This window comes from Ptychodera flava, chromosome 21 (assembly GCF_041260155.1).
Source record: "Ptychodera flava strain L36383 chromosome 21, AS_Pfla_20210202, whole genome shotgun sequence".
Classification (NCBI taxonomy): Eukaryota; Metazoa; Hemichordata; class Enteropneusta; family Ptychoderidae; genus Ptychodera; species Ptychodera flava.
The window spans coordinates 8,572,269-8,597,144 of record NC_091948.1 but is presented as its reverse complement, the minus strand read 5'-3'; the positions used below and the strand labels follow the sequence as shown (position 1 = coordinate 8,597,144).

Sequence of the window (24,876 nt, the reverse complement as noted above, 5' to 3'; positions counted from 1 at the left end):
ACGTGTATTGCTTTACATGAGTCACTGCACAATGGCATTGCAGCGCAAAATAAATCATTGGAAAGATTTCAGTTAACAATTGCATCAAAATGTATTCCCTTTCATGGTGCCAGTATAACCCTTTAACCCCCCATTTCCCTGTCTAGCAGTCCAACTTTACCATAAAAAGACTCTGGAATTAGTTCAAACCACAGTGGTGAAAGGGAATAAGGCAACATTGAAGAACTGGTACATCAACTTTCTGCAGTAAGTGCAACCATGATGTAGGGGCCGCTGAGTTCTATCTATGGCAAGTGTGACACCAGCAGTTTGTGGCCGTACCTCTTCCTTGAATTTTGCCCAGTATTACTCAAATCAGGCAATGACATTCAACTTGTTGGGTGATGTACAGGTCCTAAATGCAGTGTAAAGATGATTGAACAGGGAATTGTAATTCAAGCTTCCAACTTACTGATGTGGCATCTTTTTTACCAGACTTTCTTTAGCATTGCCAAACATTGCCTCCATCTATCTACATATGTTTCTGGTCATTGCGCGCATCAATTTAAAATGTGTGGGTCAACTTTTTTTTCTCTGTTTTTCATTTGCCCTATGGAAAAAGGGAAAAATGTGTCAAATTCTACCAAATATAAAAAGAAATCGCATCGCAACATCATTTTTGCCACATGTCAATGACCAGAAACAAACCTATTATTTTGTTTGTCCTAAGCAGCAGTTTCCGACTCTGAAATACAACTTGACCTCTGTAACATATGACATTGCATATACACAATAGAATGAGAACCTGCATTTGTACAAAACCATGGCTGACAGATTTCTGTGTGGCTATAGTGTTGATCCTGCCCTACCATGTCATTTACAAGAAGAATAAATGGTTGTACCAGTTGAACTCATCTCAATAGTGATTGTAAACTGAAGTTGCATCATATTCTTGGTAGCAGATTGTATGTTCCAGCACACACACACAAGATTCCAGATGGACTAGCCGTCGGAATAGCTGAGCAAAAATGGAGCATTTGTATTAAAGGCACTTTTTGCGACCCCAGGGATCGCTTTTGTTCTGGTCTGTAAGCGGATTATGGAGGTGTGATAGCCTTTTGTTTTCCATTGAAATTGTAATCTTGTGGGTAAATTTTCTGAGGAGACAAACTGGTGCCAACAAGGATTTGACTTTATGGTAGCTGCAAATTACATGTATTTATTTTGTGTATTTGTTCTATTCAATTACACTGACAGGCAATTTGCAGGAAGATAAAGACCTCCACAGTAGCTGTATAGCTAAGTAAATATACAGAAAGACAAGTCCAGGATGTGATGTAATGTTTGGGCCCCTACCATTTTTAAGTCAAATGTCTCCCCATGAAATTGAAGGTTGCATATTCTCAACTATAGATTTAGTCTAATTGCTGTCATGGAATTGTAATATGGATTGAAGGAACAATATTTTCTACAATCATTTTCATGTATAATCAAAAATGCAAGGGGCATTCTCAGTACATTAAAAACATTGCAGTACAGTATTACCATAATATCCCTACTAGTTTAATGACCTTGTCACACTGATTTAATTCAGGGAGGAACAAGAGTGAAAGCAAAATACTGGGCTTTGTGTACCTTCCAGATGTAAATTTCTAAACTCTTATTAATAAACCTGAGATACATAACATAGAAATTCTTTTCAACTACCACAATTAATCAAGGGGAATTAAAATTCAGCCGTGATTTGTATGCTAAGCCTGTCCACAGCCAGCAACAGGTTGCCATATCTGTCCACTTTATGGCAAGCAATCCTGCAACTTGTGCATTTCATACATATTCAGAATTATCTGGGAATTCTAAGCTGGCTTTCACTGTAACACATTTGACACGGTTATGAATGACTAACTTTCCTGTCATATACCAGGCCAAAAAATTTCGTAATTTCCAAAAGAAGTGCTATGTGTGTTTGTCCTGCTATACACATATTAGAGTGAGGCTGGCCAACTTTGTGTCATTTGTCTCATTACAAACACCCTTATTATGGCGCGTGATTACACACCGTACCCTTATTTTGATCGATGTCAATATAATCCTAGGAAAAACAAACAAACAGAGAATGCAGAATAAATTTGAGAAAATCTCTCTGGAAACCAGAAACAATCACATTTAGGTCTGGACTGTTTTACACATAAGGAAAGGATGCTTTATCACTTGTATATACTAATATATATACAATCCCCACCCCCAGCCCCAGCCTACCGATGTGAGATTAGCAAGTAATGTATAGATTTCACAAGATATATCTAGACGTGTGTACGTGTGTTTATTCATTGCTTTTCTGACATGTAGGTGTAGGCGAGTGTGGTATTAATACAAGATGTACATGATGTTATTTCCAGTGTGTGGTTATTGGCTCATACAATAAATATCTGAAAATTTCCATTGTCAGCACAGTCCTTTTTCCCATACTTAAAACACACCAATCATGACCTTAGATAACAAACAATTTATTGTACTTTTTATTGTTGTTGGATAATTAAAGGATGGTAAATATTTATTTGTAGCGTTGAGTTAAAAACCATGCAAGGCACATAAAAAGACCACTGTACGTATGTGCATGCAAGACTGAAAAAAAAAATATCAAAACACTGTCTCCCTGTGCCTGGCAACAATCAGTTGTGATAAGAAAACAGGGGAAAAAATTAACAGTATATAAGTGTGTAAAGTTGGCACATATTACATCAGTATTAGCCCTGTTAACAAAACTCCATTTACACAGGATGTTGCTTCTGACAAAAAGTTGATTTCTTTTCAAAATTCCACATGTGCCGAGGATGGTCAAATTAGCAAATACCTGTTATGTGAGGTCAAAATAAAATTGTGTCCATAGTTACTTTCATTAGATGAGAACCCATACTTCAAAAGTGGAGCAATTTTCTCCGAGAGAGCTTCATCAGTGGCAACTTTTGATAGATTTTACCATTATTTTTGTTCTGGCTGTAAGGTACAGTTTCTGTTTAACTACCAAAATCATAGGAAAGTGCCCTATGTACAGCTTGTCAACACACATGCAGTGCCCAATGCTATTGTTGGCGACTAAATTTCAGTCAGGATAATGCTTCATTTGACAACAGTGATACAGGATATTGTACATAAATTTACAATGTTAGCAAGGCAAACAGTAAAACCTGCTAAACCAAACACCAAAGGGACAGAAAACTTTGGTTTACAGAGGTTCCTTAAAAAAGGCATTCTATGTGGAAGGGACTAGAAAAGGTGTTCAGTATAGACAGGTTTCCAGTTTAGACAGGGTTCAGTTTAGACAGGTTTCACTGTATTTCAAAATACTTCAAAGAGATGGACGAAAAAAGAAACTTGTTTCATCGAAGAAAAAATAATGAAAATATTATCGAAAATGACATATTGCTCACCCAATTCTCTTTGTATTCTCAGTTAAAATAAAATCAAAGAATCATAAATTATAGCCCCAATGACATGACTGAAGACTCCATGTTTTATGGTGTACACTGGCATTGTTCAGTTGTCAAGTTGTGCTGAGATTCCAAAATGTTGTCTGGACTGAAAATCTTGACCTTCTTACATAGATTTTATCACCTCTTCTGTCCCTTATTTTTCTTGTTTGATGATTGAATGTACGCTTTTGCTGCACTGTAGTGATTTCTAAGCCCACTTTGCGGGCAAATGAACCTGTACCGCCTTCCCTTTTGCTGCGAGTCAAAACTAGACTTGTCAAATCTCCTGGATGCATTTCATTCCAGACAGGGAAAAAATTAACAAAACATGAGTGATAAACGAGGAGGTAGTACTGTACTTCATTTTATCAGGCTGGTTAATCCTTTGAGTGCCAAAGTCAACTTTTGTTGCCTTTATAGAATATAACATAGCCAGCAACTTTTTTCAGATCTGGACAATTTTTTCCAAATTTTACTCAAAATTTTGGTCAAAAATTGTAGCCATTGAAAGGTTATGTCCACTTGATCCAAAATTACCTCAAAATTACAGAAATTTTCATGAAATCAGTAAAATGTTACACTAAAATTTTGGTGGGAAAAATTACAGCACTCAAACGGTTAAGGTAATCAAAGATGTTACAAAATCAACCTATTGCTGACAATATAGGCTTTGTATGTAATCTTTTGAAACATTAACAATAATTTCAGTTTTTACTTGGCTGTTGGGATGTTTCTGGATCTTGGCACTCCTTCATTTGGCAGTCATGAATCGTACTCTGATGGAATGCACCTGTTAACATTTGACAAAATTTTCACTTCAAAGAATCTCTGTCCCTAACGAGTGGTTATCATTCATGTTACTCCGTCTAGTTTGATGAGGTATGACCTGACCTTTGTACCTAAACGAGTCAAGCGGACCTGTGTGAAAATAGACCGTAGTCAAAATGACATGACCAGACGTCTGAGTAATTATGTGGACATATTCCACCAGCTATGAACCTGAACGACAACCAGTCTAGCACACATTTCAATTGAAACACAGATAATATGATATACTTCAGAAAGAAAAACATGCATGGCAAAGACGCTATAAAAAGTAACAATAAGTAACAATTACAACAAAATTGCTTTATACATGTGAACTCTAGTATGTTGAAGGCAGCAATATTCAAATGTGTAATAAAAGCCAAACTATAGAACAATAAATTCAAAGATAGGTATCTCACAGAAACTATCATAACTTCTGACACTACGGTGAGTATATTGCCTTCATTCCTCTCAACTTTTGCGGGTAGAAAGTGAAGCCACTGAAAGTCCCTCCATAAGGCCTGACAATGGGTATGAAATCTTGAGAGGGGCAAAATTCTCAATGGTCAATTGACCCTGCCTTTTCAGTTTTTGAACAGAAACTGACAAAATGGACTGAATTCTTTTTTTTTTCATGTAAAAAGCATGATAGATGCTGCAAAGATATGATCCATAGGTCAGCAATATTGGAGCTTGTGTGTCAAAGCTAATAATCTACAATAAAATAAATGAGTTTGGCAATAGTCATAGAACTATTATGTATAAATACTAGGAAGAAAGTATAACACATGTACTGGCCATAGCAAAGATAGACACTATAATGCTGAGGTTTTTGCAGATAAGGAAAGGATAAATAAATTCATATTGAGTCGTGATGAGATTTCAAATATGAGAATGTCATGCCATATCTCCATATAATGAATTATTGCAGGAACACATAAGTGGATTTCACATTTATCCTGTACTTTTTCTGGATCAACAGTTGTGTAAACCTCTCTCTATACTGAGAGTATAAGTCTGTGGTTGATGTCTTGAACTTCCATGGCTGTGACTTTATCTGATGAGAACTTCAATGATTATGGACAGACCCTGTAGATCACATATTGCTTGCAGTTTCAGTTCCTGTATAAACTCCGAATGATGAATTGCTTCATGGATGGCTAGTCCAGAGTAACATACAACCTAGACATTACCACAGCTGATGTTCCAGTATTTTTAATAAAATTGGTACTTGCACTTCCTGGATGAAACTGGAACGTTAGGAATGGGGAGTTGTATTACATCTGGCCATAGTGCGTTGGCACAGATCTTACATTTCATTGCAGTTTCATACAGTATGAGTTAAAAAGGAAACAAAGGAGGATGCCATGACCTTTCATGACAAGTTTGACCTCTGACCTTTCACCTTTTTTTGTGGTACATGGGAATGTCAATTTCTGGGGCATGTACTCTTATGATATAGCAAGTCGTCGGCGTTTCTCACAGAATTTCTTCAAATTCCACTGACTGTGAGGCATCATCCAGTGTCCATTGTAGACACACAGCACGGTCATCTTGGCTCCGTAACTCAAATTTGGCAAAAGCTGCACATGGAGACAAAACAGAGACAGCTTTTGATTGGATGAAAGTAAAAGTTTTAATGAAAACAATGTTCATATTTTTAAATCTGTTTTTTTTTCTCCAAGGGGTTTTATAGATTGAGCTGAGTTGAAAGTATACTCCCTTGGGGGGGGGGGGTAAATTTGATGGTCAAGCTGTCCTTCAAAGATTTTAAAATTTTCAATTTCTTCACAAAAAATAAGACAGGAAAAAGTTTATTTACTCTGTGACCTTCAAAATGAGCCCCAATAAGTGGTAGACCAACAACAAATTGTTAAAAGTTTGAGAGTCAGAATGTCTGTCCCTGAGGCAAATTCTACCTTAATCAGCAAAGGTGTACAATGAGGACAACAATCTAAATCTATCTTGTGTACTTGTTCACAATGGATATGACAGTGACTTCAGCTATAAGAACGGGTTTCCTGACCTTATTTAGTTTGCAGTTTCACCCCCACCCCCCATCCCTACCCTCCTATGACAGTCCACCCACTGTGTTGGAAACAACGTGGATGTACTACCGGTACATTATGGTGGTGAAAGGGTTCCCCTGTGCAGGGAAGATTCGCTATTGAAAATGATGTCAACTACATGACCTTGGCTATTGTTTGTCCAGGGGAAGTTATGCAGTAGAAAGGGTTGAGATTTGAAGAGGCTTTGTTTGCAAGACAGTGAACCACTTCACATACAAAGCATTTGCATTGGTACTTCTGTGTTGAATACAATCGCTGTAAATATCTTTGTGCTGATATCCTTGGAGATTTTGAATGTTCCACTTACCTTAGGGGTGATAAGGAAATACTGTGATGTGCTGTCTTTGCAGGCAGTTTGCACCACCAGTTCAAATACTTTTCGCTCATTGTTGTGGTCCATACCCTGCAAATGGTGATCATTTCACAAGGTTAAAGTCATTCCACGTAAGCATTTTCTAAGATCTCCTCAATATACAGGAGAAATTTCAATAATTAGAAATGGCAACAACAAAAATAAACAAATTATCTTACTTGATTAATTTCGTCCACAACACGAAATGGACATCTGTTGAGTTCTTGCAGTGCCATCATGTACAATATTGTTGACACACTCCGCTCTCCACCACTCTGATAATGTGACGTCAACTCACGCAGATTTTCGGTTTTGCGAAATTTCACCCTAATGCGTATGCCGTACTTGTCGTAATCCTCCTAAAGAACATAGAACCCAAAGAAATCAAAGTGAGACTTGAGTGGACACCATGGGTCATCAGTATGTATTAGGGAGATGGTGCAGTGGCAAAGAATGTGAAATTTGACCAAACTTGAATAGCATAGTCACGCGACAGTGTAATCATACTATGCGCAAGTACCATGTTTGCTTGAGTACATCTTGAGATATGGTGACATATTTCAGTTAATGTGAATGTCTGGCTCAACCAATGAGTATAATACATGATAAGTGTAATGAATGTATTTTCAAAGTTACCATACTTCAAGGCAAGCAGACAAGATTGAAAAAGTAAAGTTTTATTTTCATCATAAATTATAACAAGTCATCGTTGATGACACAGTCCCCGCTTGTCCATTTTGTCATAATCTTTGGTGTCTAGGTAGCTGTGGAATGACATTGATGCAACGGGTGCATCAGGCCTGTGACTTGCATAATAAAGTAATCTGAGGAACGTTCAATAAAAGACTCATCTCTGCCGGTGTTGACCACTAAAGGAACTTTTGATTACATCACAAATAACGATGCCCTCACTGCCTTTAGTGTCATGACAGCACATACTATACACATGGTTTGGTGGAATTTTCGAAATGGTATGGGATCGGGTATGTTGTTGTAATCAGCCATTTTGGATCATATAATAAAACAAATTAATGTGCACAAGAATGCAGCCATATCACGTTTAAACAAAATCAGTCCATTGAAGGACAGTGACCTATGTTTATAAAATTGAAATCAAATGGCTGTCTATTGACCATATGGATCGTAGCACAAAATTAGTAGACATGCATAAGTATGCCATAGTACTTTATCTTTGTACCAAGTGTCAACAACATTGGATAAGGAATATTTGCATATGATTAAGCCTCAAAGACATGAAAAAATCCAAAAATGACAATCTGGCAGCCATATTGGGACATGTCACGAAGTAAATTGACATGTATACATGTATGTGTGCCATAGTGCTTGATCTTTGTGCCATGTTTGGACAAAATGGGTTTAATGACCTTTGAATTATGCTTCAAAGACATGCAAAATTCCAACAAAATGGCAGTTCTGCAGCCATATTGGATCCTATTGTATGCCATAGTGCTTTGCCTTTGTGCCAAGTTTGAACAAAATCAGTTCAAGGATGTTTGAGTTATGGTTCAGAGACATGAGAAAATCGCAAAAAAATGGACACCTGTCGGCCATATTGGATCATATCATGAAATAAAGTGGCGTTCATATGAAGGGCATAATGTTTTGCTTTTGTGCCAAATTTGAACAGAATCGGTTCAAGGATGTCTGAGTTATGGTCCAAAGACATGAAAAATCGCAACAAAATGGCTGCCTCACGCCCATATTGGATCGTATCGCAAAATAATTTTACATGCACATGAAGGCCATAGTGTTATGCCTTTGTGCCAAGTTTTAACAGAATCTGTTCAAGGATGTCTGAGTTATGATCCAAAAACATGAAAGATCCCAACAAAATGGCCGCCTCACACCCATATTGGATCGTATCGCAATATAATTTGACAATCATATGTAGGCCATAGTGTTATGCCTTTGTGCAAAGTTTGAACAGAATCGGTTCAAGGATATTTGAGTTATGGTTCAAAGACATGAAAAAATCGCAAACAAAATGGCCGCCTCGCGGCCATGTTGGATCGTATCGCAAAATAATTTGACATGCACATGTAGGCCATAGTGTTATGCCTTTGTGCCAAGGTTGAACAGAATATGTTCAAGGATGTCTGAGTTATGGTCCAAAGACATGAAAAATCGCAACACAATGGCCGCCTCGCGCCCATATTGGATCGTATCGTGATATAATTTTACATGGATATAAAAGCCATAGTGTTATGCCTTTGTGCCAAGTTTGAACAGAATCTGTTCAAGGATGTTTGAGTTATGGTCCAAAGACATGAAAAATCGCAACAAAATGGCCGCCTCGCGGCCATATTGGATCGTATCACAAAATAAATCGACGTGCATCTGTAGGTCATAGTGCTATGCCTTTGTGCTGAGTTTGAACGAAATTGGTTCAGCAGTGTCTGAGAAACTGTTGATGACGGACGGACGGACAGACGGACGGACGGACGCACAGACGGGACCCAAGCTATAAGTTCCCGCCGGACTTCGTCCGCGAGGACTAACAAACTTGTTTCTTCGCTTCGATAAAGTGTGTATGTGCGATGTATGATAGTGAGCATGCGTGCGTGAGTGCTTCACGAACTCTACAACGTGTTGAGCGGCCTCAGTCAGAAAAATGTAACAACTTAGCCGGCTATTGAACCACTCTTTTTTTGGGAGTGGAGATTTAGCCGACTGGTTCTGTCTGTGGCCTTTCAGCTAGGCGACTGATGCCGTATGTTGTGGGTTCGAATCCGATTGAAAACTATCCGAATTTTCTACCCTGGGTAGGTAACACTGCTGGTGGACAGAATTGTCCCCGAGGTTATCGTTCGCCCAGTTAAAGCGATGAAATTCGTTTCTTCGCTTCGATAAAGTGTGTATGTGCGATGTATGATAGTGAGCATGCGTGCGTGAGTGCTTCACGAACTCTACAACGTGTTGAGCGGCCTCAGTCAGAAAAATGTAACAACTTAGCCGGCTATTGAACCACTCTTTTTTTGGGAGTGGAGATTTAGCCGACTGGTTCTGTCTGTGGCCTTTCAGCTAGGCGACTGATGCCGTATGTTGTGGGTTCGAATCCGATTGAAAACTATCCGAAACTTGTAACAAAGTCATATTGAACATGTGAAAGTTTGGAACAAAGTCACTAACAAGCTCTGCTTGTTAGTATGTATTGTCAATGTCACTGTTGGATGTTGTTGTCAAATGTCTGTGTACTAAGTGTGTGTATTCTGATTTATTTTGGCTCTTTTTTGCTCACGTGTGAACACGTGAGCATATGTCGCAGCGATGTCTGTCTGTCTGTCTGTCTGTGTGTCTGTCTGTCTGTCTGTTGGTCCATTTTCTCAAAAACGGCTGAACGTATTTCAGTCAAATTTGGTAGACATCTTCAGAATTCAAATGGCTAGAACTGAAAAGGTTTTGGTGGGCGTGGCTTGGATATTAATGAAGTTATGAAAGTTTTAATTTTTCTGTTACGCCGCGTATGACAAGTGAAAACAATCGACTGTTTGAGGGCGCTGTGAAATGTGCTTGTCCAGGTTGGCTACAGCTGGATACATTTTACCCACAAACCCTAGCGGCATAAAGCCAGTCTTACTGCACTTACTGTACTTGTACATTTCGTCTCCCCGCCATCGTCGCGTAAATCAAGTTATACCGTCGTATCATAACGAGCACATAGTTCTTCGCTTGTCTCCACAGCCTTTCTGTGCTGTGAGTACGCTTATCCGGCTTTTTGCTGTACAAATTCTGAAGCGTGATTTTGATGGACTGTCGGTGTGGTGTCGGTAAGTAATTCAAAGTAATTTGTGTGTGATGTGTTGATTCTATGTCGTGATTTGATGTATGCACCTTTGTTCGATACCACGATTTGACTTGGACGCTTTGAGTTTACGGTTGAGAAAGTGAATAGTACGGTACATGCATCAAAGAATTGAGAAGGAGCGCGACTGTGACTCGATCGCGACTGGGAGCTGTAGTTCCGAACTTGACTTTTTCATGGCATAGATTTGTACGGTCGGCTCTTGCCCTGCGTACCCTGCTGTGTGTTTCGGGCGTTACACGGCCCCCGCCACTATCATCTACATCATCACATCTTTCATCTAGTCTAATGAGGTCTTCCAAATCCTTTGTATTCATTTAGACCCATATTTTTTGAGCAACGGCTTTTGAGATTTTCTGGCGCAAGTTGTTGGCTCATTATAAAGTGAGTCTTGGGGTCGACTGTTCAGAGATGACAGCTGTAGTTGCTTCATTGTAAGAAGGCAGACAAGGCCCTCTGTCACAAACCTTAAAAAGTCTGTAGCATGATTGAAAGAATCCATTACTTTACGCTTCACTGTTCTGTGATTAAATGTTTTCTTGGCGTGCGCCAATGTCAGCTATGCTGGCTCCTCTGTAGAATTCATCCATTAGATGTGGTGGGGCCGTGTAACACCTGAAACACACAGCATGGTACGCAGAGCTAGCTAGGTCGGGTAGATTTCTGTGTACGCTGCACTGTCTCCAAAACCCACGTGGGTCCGGCCCGACAGCGTATCCCTTAGCGTACACGAGAGGTCCTGCACGAAGAATAACAACTTGACTGGTGTCAATGTTATTACTATTTCATAAAAATAGTCCACGTAAAGATTGTTTTGTGACAATCGACGAGAGTCATAGGCTGGTTAGGCTAATTTTGTCGTGGCACCTAATTTTGTCGTGGCAAAGCCATAGATTAGGGTTAGGGATTTTAGATTGGGCAATAGTTTTCGTTCTCGTAGATGTCGCGGGGACATGGATATCAGTGTTCTCCCCAGAAATTTCTGAAACAGGATCGGATAATTTGCATAACAATAACTATGTAAATTTTGTTAATTATGCAATACACACGTCACTCCATAACATCAGAAAAAATCCCACAATTAAAGGATAAAGTAAAATCTTTTATGCCCTTAAGCACTTCATATATTACATCCATATTTTCACTCAAAGTCTTCCCATTCTCTCTAGGATAAGATTCAAAATCAGACGTTTTATGTGATCCTCTGTTACTACCCGTACATGTTTGTCTGTAGCCAGATTGCTATTCTAAAAGTTTTAGTAAAACCATGGACATCTTTTTTAAACATCCATATGGCAAAACAGTTTAACACGGACAAGTTCATACGGGACTGAATATTGCACTTACAATTCGGAGTCAGGGGAGCATGCCTGCAGAGAAATATGTTGACTTAAAAAATATTGATACCGGGTATTTCCAAGAACAAGATTTGAAACTGCATCGACTTCTACTTCGACAAACGTACGAAACTTCGACAACTGCGCGGCGTCGGCCGCAGCCATGCATTGTGTGGAGCACTGACTAGAACACACGCGACCTTTGAACCTATACTGTATACCCTAACTGTACGTACATAGCTGCTTTATTCAGATGATAACACGAATGATTGTTTTAGCTCATGTAGTTCCTTTTTTAGTTCATTTATGGTGCCTTGAATATTGTAAAACGGTTCATGGGTTTTGAAACTGGATCAAGTGCAATTGTTTCTCAAAGTCAATCGAACAAATCCATGCAAGTTACGAATGCGTGACACGAGGTGACACACATGGCTTCAACGTCATGTTGACGTACACAGATCTCGAAATGGCTAGCGAGCGTGCTAACTCGGACATGCAACGATCTGAACACGCGGCAGTACCATACATTTTGCATCTGATTTTTGTCTCAATCAATCGTACGATTTCAGCCACTTCTGATCGAAATCACTTTTCCTGACCTTCGGATTGTTACCACTGCGAGACATTGGTGGCAACTGCAGTTCAACAAGTTGCCTATACATGCTTTGACCATGGAACTACCTCCATGCTGACTGAGTGCCCGAGCCTTTCGTTGAGTATACTCCATGTCCGTTGTACAAAATGGCTGTAGTCTGTACGATCGGCAGCGTAACACATTCATGCTTTTTGAATTTAAAAGTTTCATCCGTCTTAGCAGATGTTCATTTGCAATACGGGGTACGGCCGGCCAATTTACTCTCCTCACAGACAAGTGCGACTTTGGGTGCTTTGCACCCGATAACCCTGCCTCATTGTGTGTAAAACACCTAAAGCATCGACATGAAGGAGAACAGTCTAACCATTTCACACATTTTGGCGATGGAATAAACCTTTTAATCATCTGGCACGTCATGTCATCGCCACATTAGAACCGTTTCACACTTGATACACTAGCTGAAATAAAAGTGACAAAATCGCCGCCGAGAAACAATAGGTCTTCAGCCACATCGAGAATCGGCGGACACGAAACAGGATCGGCATGAAAAATAAAGGATTGGGCGGAAAAATAAAGGATCGGGCGAAAAAATAAAGGATCGGGCGAAAAAAATAAAGGATCGGGGCCGATCCTGTTAAACGGCCTGGGGAGAACACTGGATATTCTAGGTACACTGGTAGCAATGATGAATAGTTACTATTATTGTTTGTGTATAGGGTCTGTTGTGGTGCTCCGAAAGGGTTTCAGGTAATATTTTCATGATATCGTCATAATAATATGTCTGATCATTTACATACTTTTTTAGTTTCCTATAATGTGGGACAAGCTACTGAATTTCGATGGTTGGTACTCAGTGGCAAAGACTTTGCTTGGAAAATGCGTTACCATCAAAAGCGAATAAGAATGTAAAATGCCCCCAAAAATCTTCCAGACCCCCCCCCCCCCCCCCAGGATATCAAATGGTCCACCCCATAGGTGGGAAGGCTTGTATAATGAAAAATGACATTTATTCATCATATTCATAACTTCCAGACAAATATTGCTTGCAAGATCCTGTGAGTAGGCCACCACTGTAATTGTTGATAGATCAATAAAGCCTGTCGGCTGGTAGGAACTGATCAATTAGTGTGTGTGTGTAGTGTGGAGATTTCCTGACTTTCCATCCTGTAAATTTTGACAATTTTCTAAAGTACAGCTTGTAAAAAATTACACAAGTTTAGTAATATGCAGATTAATTTTAGTGCCCTTTCTTATCCAGCTTTGAGTGTTGAATGAATCATTATGAGGACAAAATGGTAATGTGATGAAATGTCACAGGACAAAGTGATGATAAACCATGAATTCATTTATTATTCATGAAAAGTATACTCTATGAGTGAACTAATGAGGTTTAAATGGGTCCTAAAAGATAAACTTAATTTGATGAGATTTACATCCGTGTGTTGCCCTTATATTTCATTAAAACAAATGACATGTCATACACACATCAAAAACATTAAGATAGCTATTTGAAAAGATTGTTGGACATGGAAGTTGTGTGAGAAATGTTAACAGAGCTTTCGATAATGTTGTATCACTGTTCTAGTAAATTATATGGCACTTCATGGAGTCAACAAAATTTATGACAGTGGTCATTTTAATCCTTGGTGTTATGTTTTTTTTTCATTTGCAGAAGTGGTCTATTGATGATTACATCACCACAGGGCATTCATTAGGACATTCCAATTAAATCCACATATTTTTTTTGTGTGAGTTCATTCACTTTTGCCATTCTTTGTTAGTCCATGCAGCTTTTCATTGTGTGTGCATTCAGGCATCTAGGTAGATATTTCAGACATGCCCAAACCGATTTCAATTTGTTCTTTGATACTATCAATGCCATCAGGCAGCCATTATGTTATATTTTGTGGCCATTCACAAAGATATGTCTGACATACCTGGACCAATGTCATGCAAACTTGCCTTTGTAGGAATGGTGTCGTGTCATCAATGATGAACTTGTTGGTCACAATTTCCATGAAAAAAATGGAATAAGTTCTTTACATGTTGTAAAACATCAAATTCATCTTTTTTGCCAATTTTTTTCACTGGTACAAATATGTATATTTAACAGGATGCAATGGATGTCTTACTTTGATTTTTTGTTTCTTTAACAGATTATACCAGGAGGCCATATACGTGGTGAAATTCACTCGCCTATAGGAGGCACAGCAATAACTTGCCCACAGGAGGCGCAATAATAACTTGCCCATAGGAAGGGCGCAATAATAACTTGCCCATAGGAGGCGCAATAATCATTTGCCCATAGGAGGCGCAAACAATAACTTGCCCAAAGGGGTACAACACAATCACTTGCCTATAAGAGGCACAGACTGCCCAGTTGAGGCACAGTTGCCCATAGACGGTACAGACTGCCTGTAGAGGCGCGTTCAAGATCACAAATTGATAGTCAACAAGCATTGGTTACAACATTGCTGATAGTACTTTGAGCAAACACTGTTGTGGTTAATTTCGCATTTAGATCACAACTGATTTGACATTGATAATATTCAGTATTAACTTGCAGAAGAAAAAAATAAGGCAGTAAAGTTTTGTCTTTGTCTTCCTCAGTGTACATTGTGAAATTATACCGTGAATATTTAACAGCACACAAGTTAGTGCTCTATCATTTACTTCCTGATAGGAAACAAGAGTATTGTTTACAGGCAGATTATTTGCAATCAAATAGAATTACTTCAGCGTACTGAATATATAAGGAAGACTGACATTTCTCTACAATTTCTGAAAATTGGCATTCATTTACTTCATAATAAACAAGAACAGTCATACCACATTCTATCATTGTCTACTTATAACTGACAACCCTTTTAACTGCTTTTTTCTGTCTAGGTCCAGCTTCCCCAATAAAGTTGGACCTAAATTTTGTAGTGAAAGGGTTCAACGTCTAAACTGCACAATATTGACAAGCAATAACACATTCATAGTCTACAATCTCAACAAACACAATCATTCTTTCATCAATACTTCAACTTTTAAGGTTTCACTTTTCATAGCATCAGAAGAAATCAAGGAAGCAATAAGCAACATCAGTCAAATTATTAATTTTTCTTCCTATACAAGTGCTTGAATTGACTGTAAGAACTTATTATAATATTAAGCACACCCATAACACAACGTTACTATAAAAGTACAATGAGAGTAAAAAAACTGAGCATAAAAGCAAAAAATGAAAGAAGTAAATTGTACATGCAACGAAAAAGACAGTTGCAGACTCCTCACAGATGTTACACAAAGGTTAATGTCGAAGGTGATGGTAATTGCTTGTTCCGTGCTATAAGTCTAGGACTCTATGGAACACAAGATCATCATCATGCAATAAGAGTACATACTGTTGACTATGTAATTGAACATTGGGACAGATATGAGGATCCAATTAAAGGTGAATATGAAAGATGGCATATTGTCTCTCAAGATGACTATAGGCAGTATATGTCCAGATCTGAACCAGGTAATGCAACTTATGGAGGGGACATTGAAATAAATGCTGCAGCGCTTGCATATAACATTAATATTGCAGTTCATCTTGACACTTTAAGTGAACCATTAGAGACTGTTGGTAATTCTTCTGTAAGTATACATCTTTTGTATCATGCAATCCGTGTTGAAGGAGAAATTGATAGTGGTCACTATGACTTTCTGCAAAGCACAGAGCAAAATTTGTCACAAGCAATAATGTAAACAGTTTTGGACCAGTACAAACAGAGAAATCTTCTATACCGCAAAATGAACATTGTGTAAATTATAGAGAAATAGAGAAACAGAGAGACATGATTGCCAAGAGAGAAAAGAGAGAACAAATAGAGTTTAGGCAAAGCGAAAAGCAAAGAGATTTAACAGCCAAGCAAAATAAACGAGCTGATCCAGCATACAGGCAAACTGAAAGGCAAAGAGATATGAATGCTAAGAAATTATGAGAACTGATGAGCTGTACAGACAAACTGAAAGGCAAAGAGATGTCAATGCTAAGAAAACTATGAGAGCTGATGATGTGTATAAACAAACTGAAAACAAGAGAAACAGGACATCAATGAAATTGAGACGGTGTGATGATGAGTACAGACAAACTGAAAGACAAAGGAATGTAATTACTAAGAAAACAAAGAGAAGTGATGATGTATATAAACAAACTGAAAACAACAGAAATAGGGAGTCAAAGAAATTAAGACGGTGTGATGATGAGTACAGACAAAATGAAAGGGAAAGAAATGCTAATGCTAAAAAGACAAAGAGAACTGACCAGGTCTTCAGGGAAGCGAAAAGATCAGAGATGCCAATATTAAAAGTATTAAAAGAACTGATAAATCATATAGAGAGAGAGAGCAAATGAGAGATAGATTAAACAAACTAAACAACAGAAGATGTAGTGCTGCCAAATCTATTGAAGAGCTGATACAAATTTTTCACGGTGCAGTTCAGAATGGCCCAAATTTTGTATGTGTGTGCTGCCAACAGCTGTGGTACAGAGAAAGTGTTTTGAACTACAATAATGTTAAAGAAAAGTTAAACACCTTTGCATCATCTCAGGCTACAGATAATGATATGGCACCATTATGTAAAACTTGTTATTCATATTTAAAAGAGTCAAAGTTGCCTCCTTGTTCTGTGGCCAATAACATGTCATTTCCATTAATTCCCCCCCCCCCCCGAGTTACAGTTACATCCACTAGAAGAAAGACTTGTTGCCTTACGCATTCCATTCATGCAAATAAGAGAATTGCCAAGAGGTAGACAAGTTAGTCTCAGAGGTAACATAGTCAATGTTATAGCTGATGTATCAACTACTGTCTCTACATTACCTAGAACTTTAAATGAATCGCAGACAATACCTGTCAAATTTAAAAGAAAGATTAGCTATAGTCATGCCTATCAGGTAGAGAATGTCAGACCAGTGAAAGTCTTACAAGCAGCTAATTGGTTAGTTAAAAATAGCCCCTTATATAAAGCAGAACTGATTACAATATCTACAGATTGGGTTGTTTGCAGAAAGGATGAAAACCACAATTGGCAGGAATTTTGTGAGGAAAATGACGATCATGATTATTCTCACATGTCTGACAAACAAACATGTAAACAAGATGACAGTAATGATCATGATGATCATGATGATGATGATAATTGGACTGAAGAAATAAAATTGGAAGATCATCCTGCTGGCACACTGGATACAATGCTGTCACCTTTATATGATCAACACACAGACTCTGATGGCGCAGTTTGTTATGCACCAGGCGAGAACAATAAACCACTAGAATATTTCAAGACAAATATTCTGAGGAGCTCTCATTTCCAACAATATATTGTGGTCAACCCAGACAAAGAAACGCATAGTCCCTGTATTATATAGTACATTGTGTAATTGGGAACTTCGACACAAAGATAGGAGAGTTGCAAAGTCGATGCCTAACATTTTCTTTAAACTAAAAAAATTACAAATCAAGCAGATTAAAGACAAGGCAACATTATGTTTGCGAAAATGTAATCTGAAGGGCCGCAAATTAACAGCTGGTGAGCTTCAATCACCACAAAATGTTGATAAAATTGTTCGACTTGATGAGGGATTCAGAGTGTTGAAGACACTTAGAGGTTCACCACCATACTGGGAGAGTGCAAAGAAAGATATATTTGCCATGATACGTCAACTTGGTATTCCAACATTTTTCATGTCATTTTCATCAGCAGAATCTAAATGGATATATCTATTGAAAATTCTTGGAAGGACAGTTCACAACAAGGAATACACATGACGATGTATTGAACATGTCTTGGAATACAAAATCTGATTTGATAAAATCTGACCCTGTTACGTGTGCTCGACACTTTGACTATTCATTTCAACGATTTATGCATGATTTCCTAATGAGCTCACATCATCCAATTGGTGAAATACACGATTACTTTTACAGAGTGGAATTCCAACAAAGAGGATCACCACATATACACATGCTTGTATGGATTAAAGATGCACCACAATATGGTGAAAATAGTGATGATGACATCACACAATTCATAGATCAGTATATTACATGTTCAAATGATACCAGTAATGAATCCTTCGCTGAATGATAAATTATCAAATGCACAGACATGCAAAAACCTGTAAGAAAAAGGCCAATGTGTTTGCAGATTTGGATTTCCTGTGCCACCTATGCCAAGAACAATGATATTGCAGCCATTGCCAATGGATACTGATGAAAGCACAGAACAGATCCTTCAAAAGCACTATGAAAATATCAAGACTGTTGTTTACTGATTTACAATTTGGAGAAACTCTTTCTTTTTCTGAATTCTTAAATAAATTACAACTTGATTAACAAACCTATATTAATGCAATACAGTCATCTCTAACATCAGACAAAATATTCCTCAAGAGGTCACCAAATGAAATAAGAATTAACAGCTACATGAAACCCTACTCAAAGCTTGGAGAGCAAACATGGACATTCAATTCATTCTTGATCCATATGCATGTGCCATGTACATCGCATCTTACATTAGTAAAGCTCAACGTGGAATGAGTAATTTGCTCAGTAGGGCTGTGGAAGAAGCAAGGGAAGGATGTCATGATATCAGAGAAAGTGTCAGGCATATAGGAAACAAATTCCTTAATCATGTTGAAGTTAGTGCTCAAGAAGCGGTTTACCTTGTTATGCAAATGAGACTAAGAAGAGCTTCACGCGGCTTCACATTTATTAACACATCAGCCCCTGATGATAGAGTTATCCTATTGAAACCTCTTGATGACATACAAAACATGCGTCCAAATGCTACTGACATAGAAAGTGATAGCATCTTGAAAAAATATGAGAGGCGCCCAAAAGCCCTTGAGAAATTGTGTTGGCAGACTTGGCAGCATGGTACAGTTTTCAAAAGTTAAAAGATAACCCGCAAGATCATTATCAAGATAATGATGACTTCTACAAAACTGATGAAGAGGATGATGATGATGAAAACAACACAATATATCAGATACGTGGCCTTGTGTATAAAAAACGCACCAAAAGTAAAGTTATCAGATATGTTCGTTTCCATAGGGAAAAAGACAAAGAAAATCATTACAGAGAGTTAATAATGTTGTTTTAATCTTGGCGAAATGAAATGAACTCCTTGCAGGGTGCAAAACATACTATGATCGTTACATGCAAGTGAAATTTGAAGTAGATTCTAAAGAAAAGGAGTACAATAAAATGCTCAGGAATTAGATCAAGCTATTGAAGCAGTACAAAACACAGCCATTGATATGTTTGATAATGTTGCTCCAAATACACAACATCAGGAACATCAAGACATTTTAGAAGGATCAAGGCCAAGTGACACATTGAGTATGTTTGCACCATGTGATGAGAGTCATTCTAAATATGACATTGGACAGGACATTGGCATCAGTACAAATAATCCCATTATTGAAGATCTTCAACAACCACGAATGGCTGATAATGAATTATATCCACTTTTACAGAAACTCAACAAGAAACAAAAAGAAATATTCTATCACATAGTACATTGGATGAAAACAAGGACAGAGCCGTTAAATATTTTTGTAACAGGTGGCGCTGGTGTAGGGAAATCTCTTGTTCTCAAATCATTGTATCAAGTACTTTTAAAATATCTTTCAAATCTTCCTGGTGAAAATCCTGACAACATACACTTATTACTAGTTGCACCTACTGGAAAAGCTGCTTACAACATTAAGGGTACTACAATTCATTCAGCTTTTCAAATTCCTGCATCCCAAGGTTTTCATTATAGACCACTGACATCAGAAAGACTTAATACTCTACAAGCAAATACAGGAACTTAAAAGTCATATTCATAGATGAAATCTCCATGGTTGGTAATGGTATGTTAAATTATATCAATCTCAGACTACAACAGATAATGGCCAACAATAAAATCTTTGGTGGTGTCAGCGTTGTTAGCTTTGGTGACTTATATCAATTAAAACCTGTCTTTGATGGTTGGATATTTAACGACCTTCAACATGATTATGGGCCATTGGCTGTCAACATCTGGAAAGACCTGTTCAAAATGTTTGAATTAACAGATATTATGAGGCAAAAGGATGACCAGAATTTTGCTAAATTACTCAACCGTATACGTGAGGGAAAGCATACATCTCATGACATAAAAGTTCTGCAAACTCGAATAGTCAGTGTTGATAAAAAAACTTCATCTATTGATGAGTCGACAGTACATCTTTATTGCGAGAACAGACTTGTTGATGACCACAATGCAATAGCATATGACAGACTTACAGGAATAAAAACATGTATACCTGCTACTGATACAGTCATGGCGATGTCTCTGAGATCATAAAACACAAAACATTAGGTATTGTTGTCATGCTTCCTGCTCAAAAACAATGGGGTTAGTTTCTAATTATCAATTGGAACAAATCAGCGTATTGAGCTTTGCATTAATCTGTCTGTAAATGATGGATTGATAAATGGTACTCCAGGAGTAATCAAATACATGATGGACCTGATTTGCATCATGTTACTATTCTATGGATTTTATTTGATGACGATTGTGTTGGCAAAAACCTGCGACGTGAAAAACGGCATTTAATACATGACAAAGTATCTCACAGATGGACGCCAGTTTTACAGATATCACGGCAATTTAGAGTGGGAAGACACAAAAATGCAGAAGTTGTGAGAAACAATTTCCACTCAGACCAGCTAGTGCCAAAACAATACATCGTTGTCAAGGTGATACACTTAACAATGTGGTTGTGGACTTCAGTACAGCAAACAAGAGAAATCAGTGTCATGTACACTATGTTGCTTTAAGCAGAGTGACTAAACTTACAGGTCTCAACATAACCACATTACAAGAAAATCAAATATCAGTTAGCACTGATGTTACACAAGAGATGCACGCATGAGAACCCATTCCATGCTACAACTCTGTTTCACATTACCATATATTATATCGAACAGATTCATTATTACTTATCAAAATGTGAGATCTCTTCATTGCCATTTTCAAGATGTTGCTAGTGATTTCAGCTTAACTTCAGCTGATGTACTAATTTGCAGTGAATCAAGACTACAAACCGGCGATCACAATGATGACTTCAAAATAGCAGACTTCAACCTTTTCAGACAGGATGATAAAAACCGTCAAAACAACACCAGACCATATCATGGTATGGTTATGTACAGCAAAGAAAACACTCTTGAAGCTACCCCACAGACACTGCATTGTTTTAATACAGATTTCTTAATTGTAATACACAAAACAACATTTGGTTTAGTTCAAATTGTTGGTGTTTACAATCCACCATCATCACCTACATCAAACTTACAACATGCTCTTCTTCAGCTCATCCATACACTTGAGTACAATCTACCAACCGTGATCATTGGTGATTTCAATGTTGACTTACAAAAGCAAACACAATCTACAAGACAACTATCTGAACTTATGACAAAGCACTTCAACTACACACAAGTTATTGAGGAGTCAACAACAGACTATGGATCATGCCTTGATCACATTTACACTAACATCCATTGCATGCAAAGTGGTGTACTTGAGTCATACTATAGTGACCACAAACCAATTTGGATTGCATTGTAAAATAGAATTAAATCAAAAACTGCGGTCATACTAATTACTGCCCGTGACTACCCGCAGCTGCCTGAGAACTGCCCGAGAAAAAGTGGGACAAACAGGTTCAGTTTATTTCATGCCCAGCCAACCAAAATATCATTGATTTGACGTTAACCTGATGTTTTCTCCAGCCGTTTTGAAACACTGAAGACACCGGGCTTCGAGGACGTCGCCAGCTTGACATTGAGTTCATACCATTCAGTCCGAGAGATGGTACAATAATCTCGCCAAACGCTCACAGTTTGACAGCTTACCACCCCTTGCACTGAATGGTATGATCTCACAATCAACTGTAAAGAAAAAAATTGAAAGATTTCTGCAGTGATGTCAATTACACTTAAGGATTACTCAGCAAGGGCACTTTGCAAGACCAGTACTGGTTAGCCACTTTCATACAGAGGAATTTCTCCTTACTACTCTTACACAAAAACACTCCATTATTTCTCCGTACTACTCATACTAACTCTCTATTGCTATTTAAACTATGTCCTTCTCAATGGCTCATTTTAATCTATTTTCTTGAAAGATTTATCAAAAATAGCCATGTTGTTTATCTTTTACTTGAGTTCTTAAAAAATAAAAATGGTTTTCTGAAAGAATGCGTATATGGCTTTTCATTACTTTATGGTGATATCACTTTGGCCTATACAGTGTGACGCACTGTACCAATCAATTGCACTTGTTATGTAAATGCTGATACAATGCCAGAAGCCAAAGACATTCAGCATTTTTTCCACCGAATTCATATTTGTAAATAAAAAGGCCGTTGTCATTGGTCTGTCATGATAATGTCCATGATCTTGATCATCACAGCTTAAAAAACTTTAAAACTATTGGCAAAAGTTTAAATTTACAGACAAATGCAATATCTATGAAAACACGTGAGCATTTTCAGTTCATGTCTGGTTTTAATTAGAAGCTGCAGTAAAGACACAGTGAATACCAGTACTGCAAAAGAAAGAAAAATATGTCAGAGATAGGTTGTCTAGCTATGATTCACTAAAATGATTTAAATTTCATATTAAATATTTTGATTTTACATTCAATGCACATTATGCATTTCCTCTGCGAACAACATTCTCCCAATAGCCACTGTAAAACTGAAATCAGATGGGATTCTTGATCAGTGTCATTATTCTAATTCAGCACAGATTTGTGCAATTCTGACATACAAATCCAATAGGAAACTAATACACCATTATCAGTTGATGTTTCAATTGCAGCTGGACTGCACAAAATTTACAATCTTTGTACAAAGTTCCAACTATGTTATCATCACCACAAATATATGCATCTGAAATATCATCAGAATAATTTGCAAATTGTTCAGAAATTTTAGAACACTGCTAAACAAATATGGACTAAAGAAATAAAAAAATACACACTAAAGATGGGCTAAATTATTGAAATGAAATAACATACCAGTAATAAATATGCATATGTTGAAACAAACTGTGGACTACTCTTCATTTTTCAACATTTTAAACTGAAATGTTTAGCCATAATTTGAACGCCACACTATGACACAGAGGGGTAATTTAAAATTCGTTTTACAACTGAATGAAATTCATCGACCGTCATATCTTGAAGACAGAAATGCCTTGCTATATTGTGAATATTTCTGGTGGCGATAGCCCACTGTCCGTGCACCGCCGTACAATGGTCGGAAAGAAAAATGCGCCAGTTACATTTTGCAACACATGGGTTATAAACGTTTGATAATTGTTGTTTATTTAGAAGTGTTAAATGTCTTTACATATTCTTTGCCCCACTTCCGCACGCTCGTATTTCTCTTGATATTGCGTTTACTGAGAAAATTTTCCTCATGGCCCCTATCGACATGCCGAAGGGCATGAAAACGCTTCCGCCAATCATAGCAACGATTACGTCTTACGATATCTTGTACTATGTAATGTCGAATGTATTGGAAAGCGTGCAGAAGGACGCTCAATCTGATTGGGCATAACAAATGACGCCATTCGGGGAATTGTGTTTAACGGGAAAACGGCGTGGTCTACAAGTTCTATCGGGACATTTTGGTAAGTTTCACGATATCAGTGAAAATACAAGATATAGTAATTTACTAAAGTGAAACCAGGAGGGTCATTTGTTTTCAGACTCGGTATGCTAAAATGAAAATATATCCTAGTTTGAACCATGTAAACACCACATTTCGCTTACTCCGCTATGTCCGTGACGGCACAACCTTACAGGGGCCCCTGACTCGTACTCCACAAAAGTTACGATGCCCAAAAACAACCAAAATTCTCGCAAATCGGGGTTGAACTTCAGTTTCCACTATAAGAATCATTTCAATCGAAGTGTGGTAGAAATCAGGGGAACGGTTGTTTTTAATGCACGCCCAAGCCCTAATTGTAAAACAATGGCGTCGTCATCACGCGACTAACATTTTTCGAATGAACTCCGTGAATATTGAAAACACGATTACAGTCGATCCCTCGTAAATTTAGATACTCTTTTTAAACTAGACCATAATTAGGGCCCATACTGTATACTCGATGTGTGGTGAGATGTTGCCACACGTTTTGACACGACTTATCAGTGACGTGCTTTGGATAACCTTCGAGGCCGTTTCTTCCCGCACACAGCTTCTCACCTCTCATTCACTCACAGATATTATCGGTACACGCAAAGTTAACACATGCTCTAAATACGGATACAAAAATAAACCTCTTACCGAATGTCGTACTGGCTCCACTGGTGTGACTGTAGATAGACGTAGCAGGAACTGAATCTCGTAGCGAC

General features: G+C 37.9%; 1 protein-coding gene and 1 long non-coding RNA gene across 2 annotated transcripts in view; one reads left to right on the top strand and one right to left on the bottom strand.

Annotated features, from left to right (window-relative positions):
• Positions 1-2,470: 2,470 nt before the first annotated feature.
• LOC139121298 (structural maintenance of chromosomes protein 5-like) overlaps positions 2,471-24,876 on the bottom strand; it is a 48,609-nt gene continuing 26,203 nt past the window's right edge. The window contains 3 exon segments of the mRNA XM_070686074.1: positions 2,471-5,842; positions 6,636-6,731; positions 6,860-7,039. Coding sequence (XP_070542175.1) covers positions 5,711-5,842; positions 6,636-6,731; positions 6,860-7,039 — 408 coding nt within the window. The 3' untranslated portion in view covers positions 2,471-5,710.
• On the top strand, positions 10,287-14,726 carry LOC139121301 (uncharacterized). The gene is made up of 3 exons (XR_011549254.1): positions 10,287-10,468; positions 14,108-14,183; positions 14,592-14,726. It is a non-coding gene; the product is annotated as an uncharacterized lncRNA (long non-coding RNA).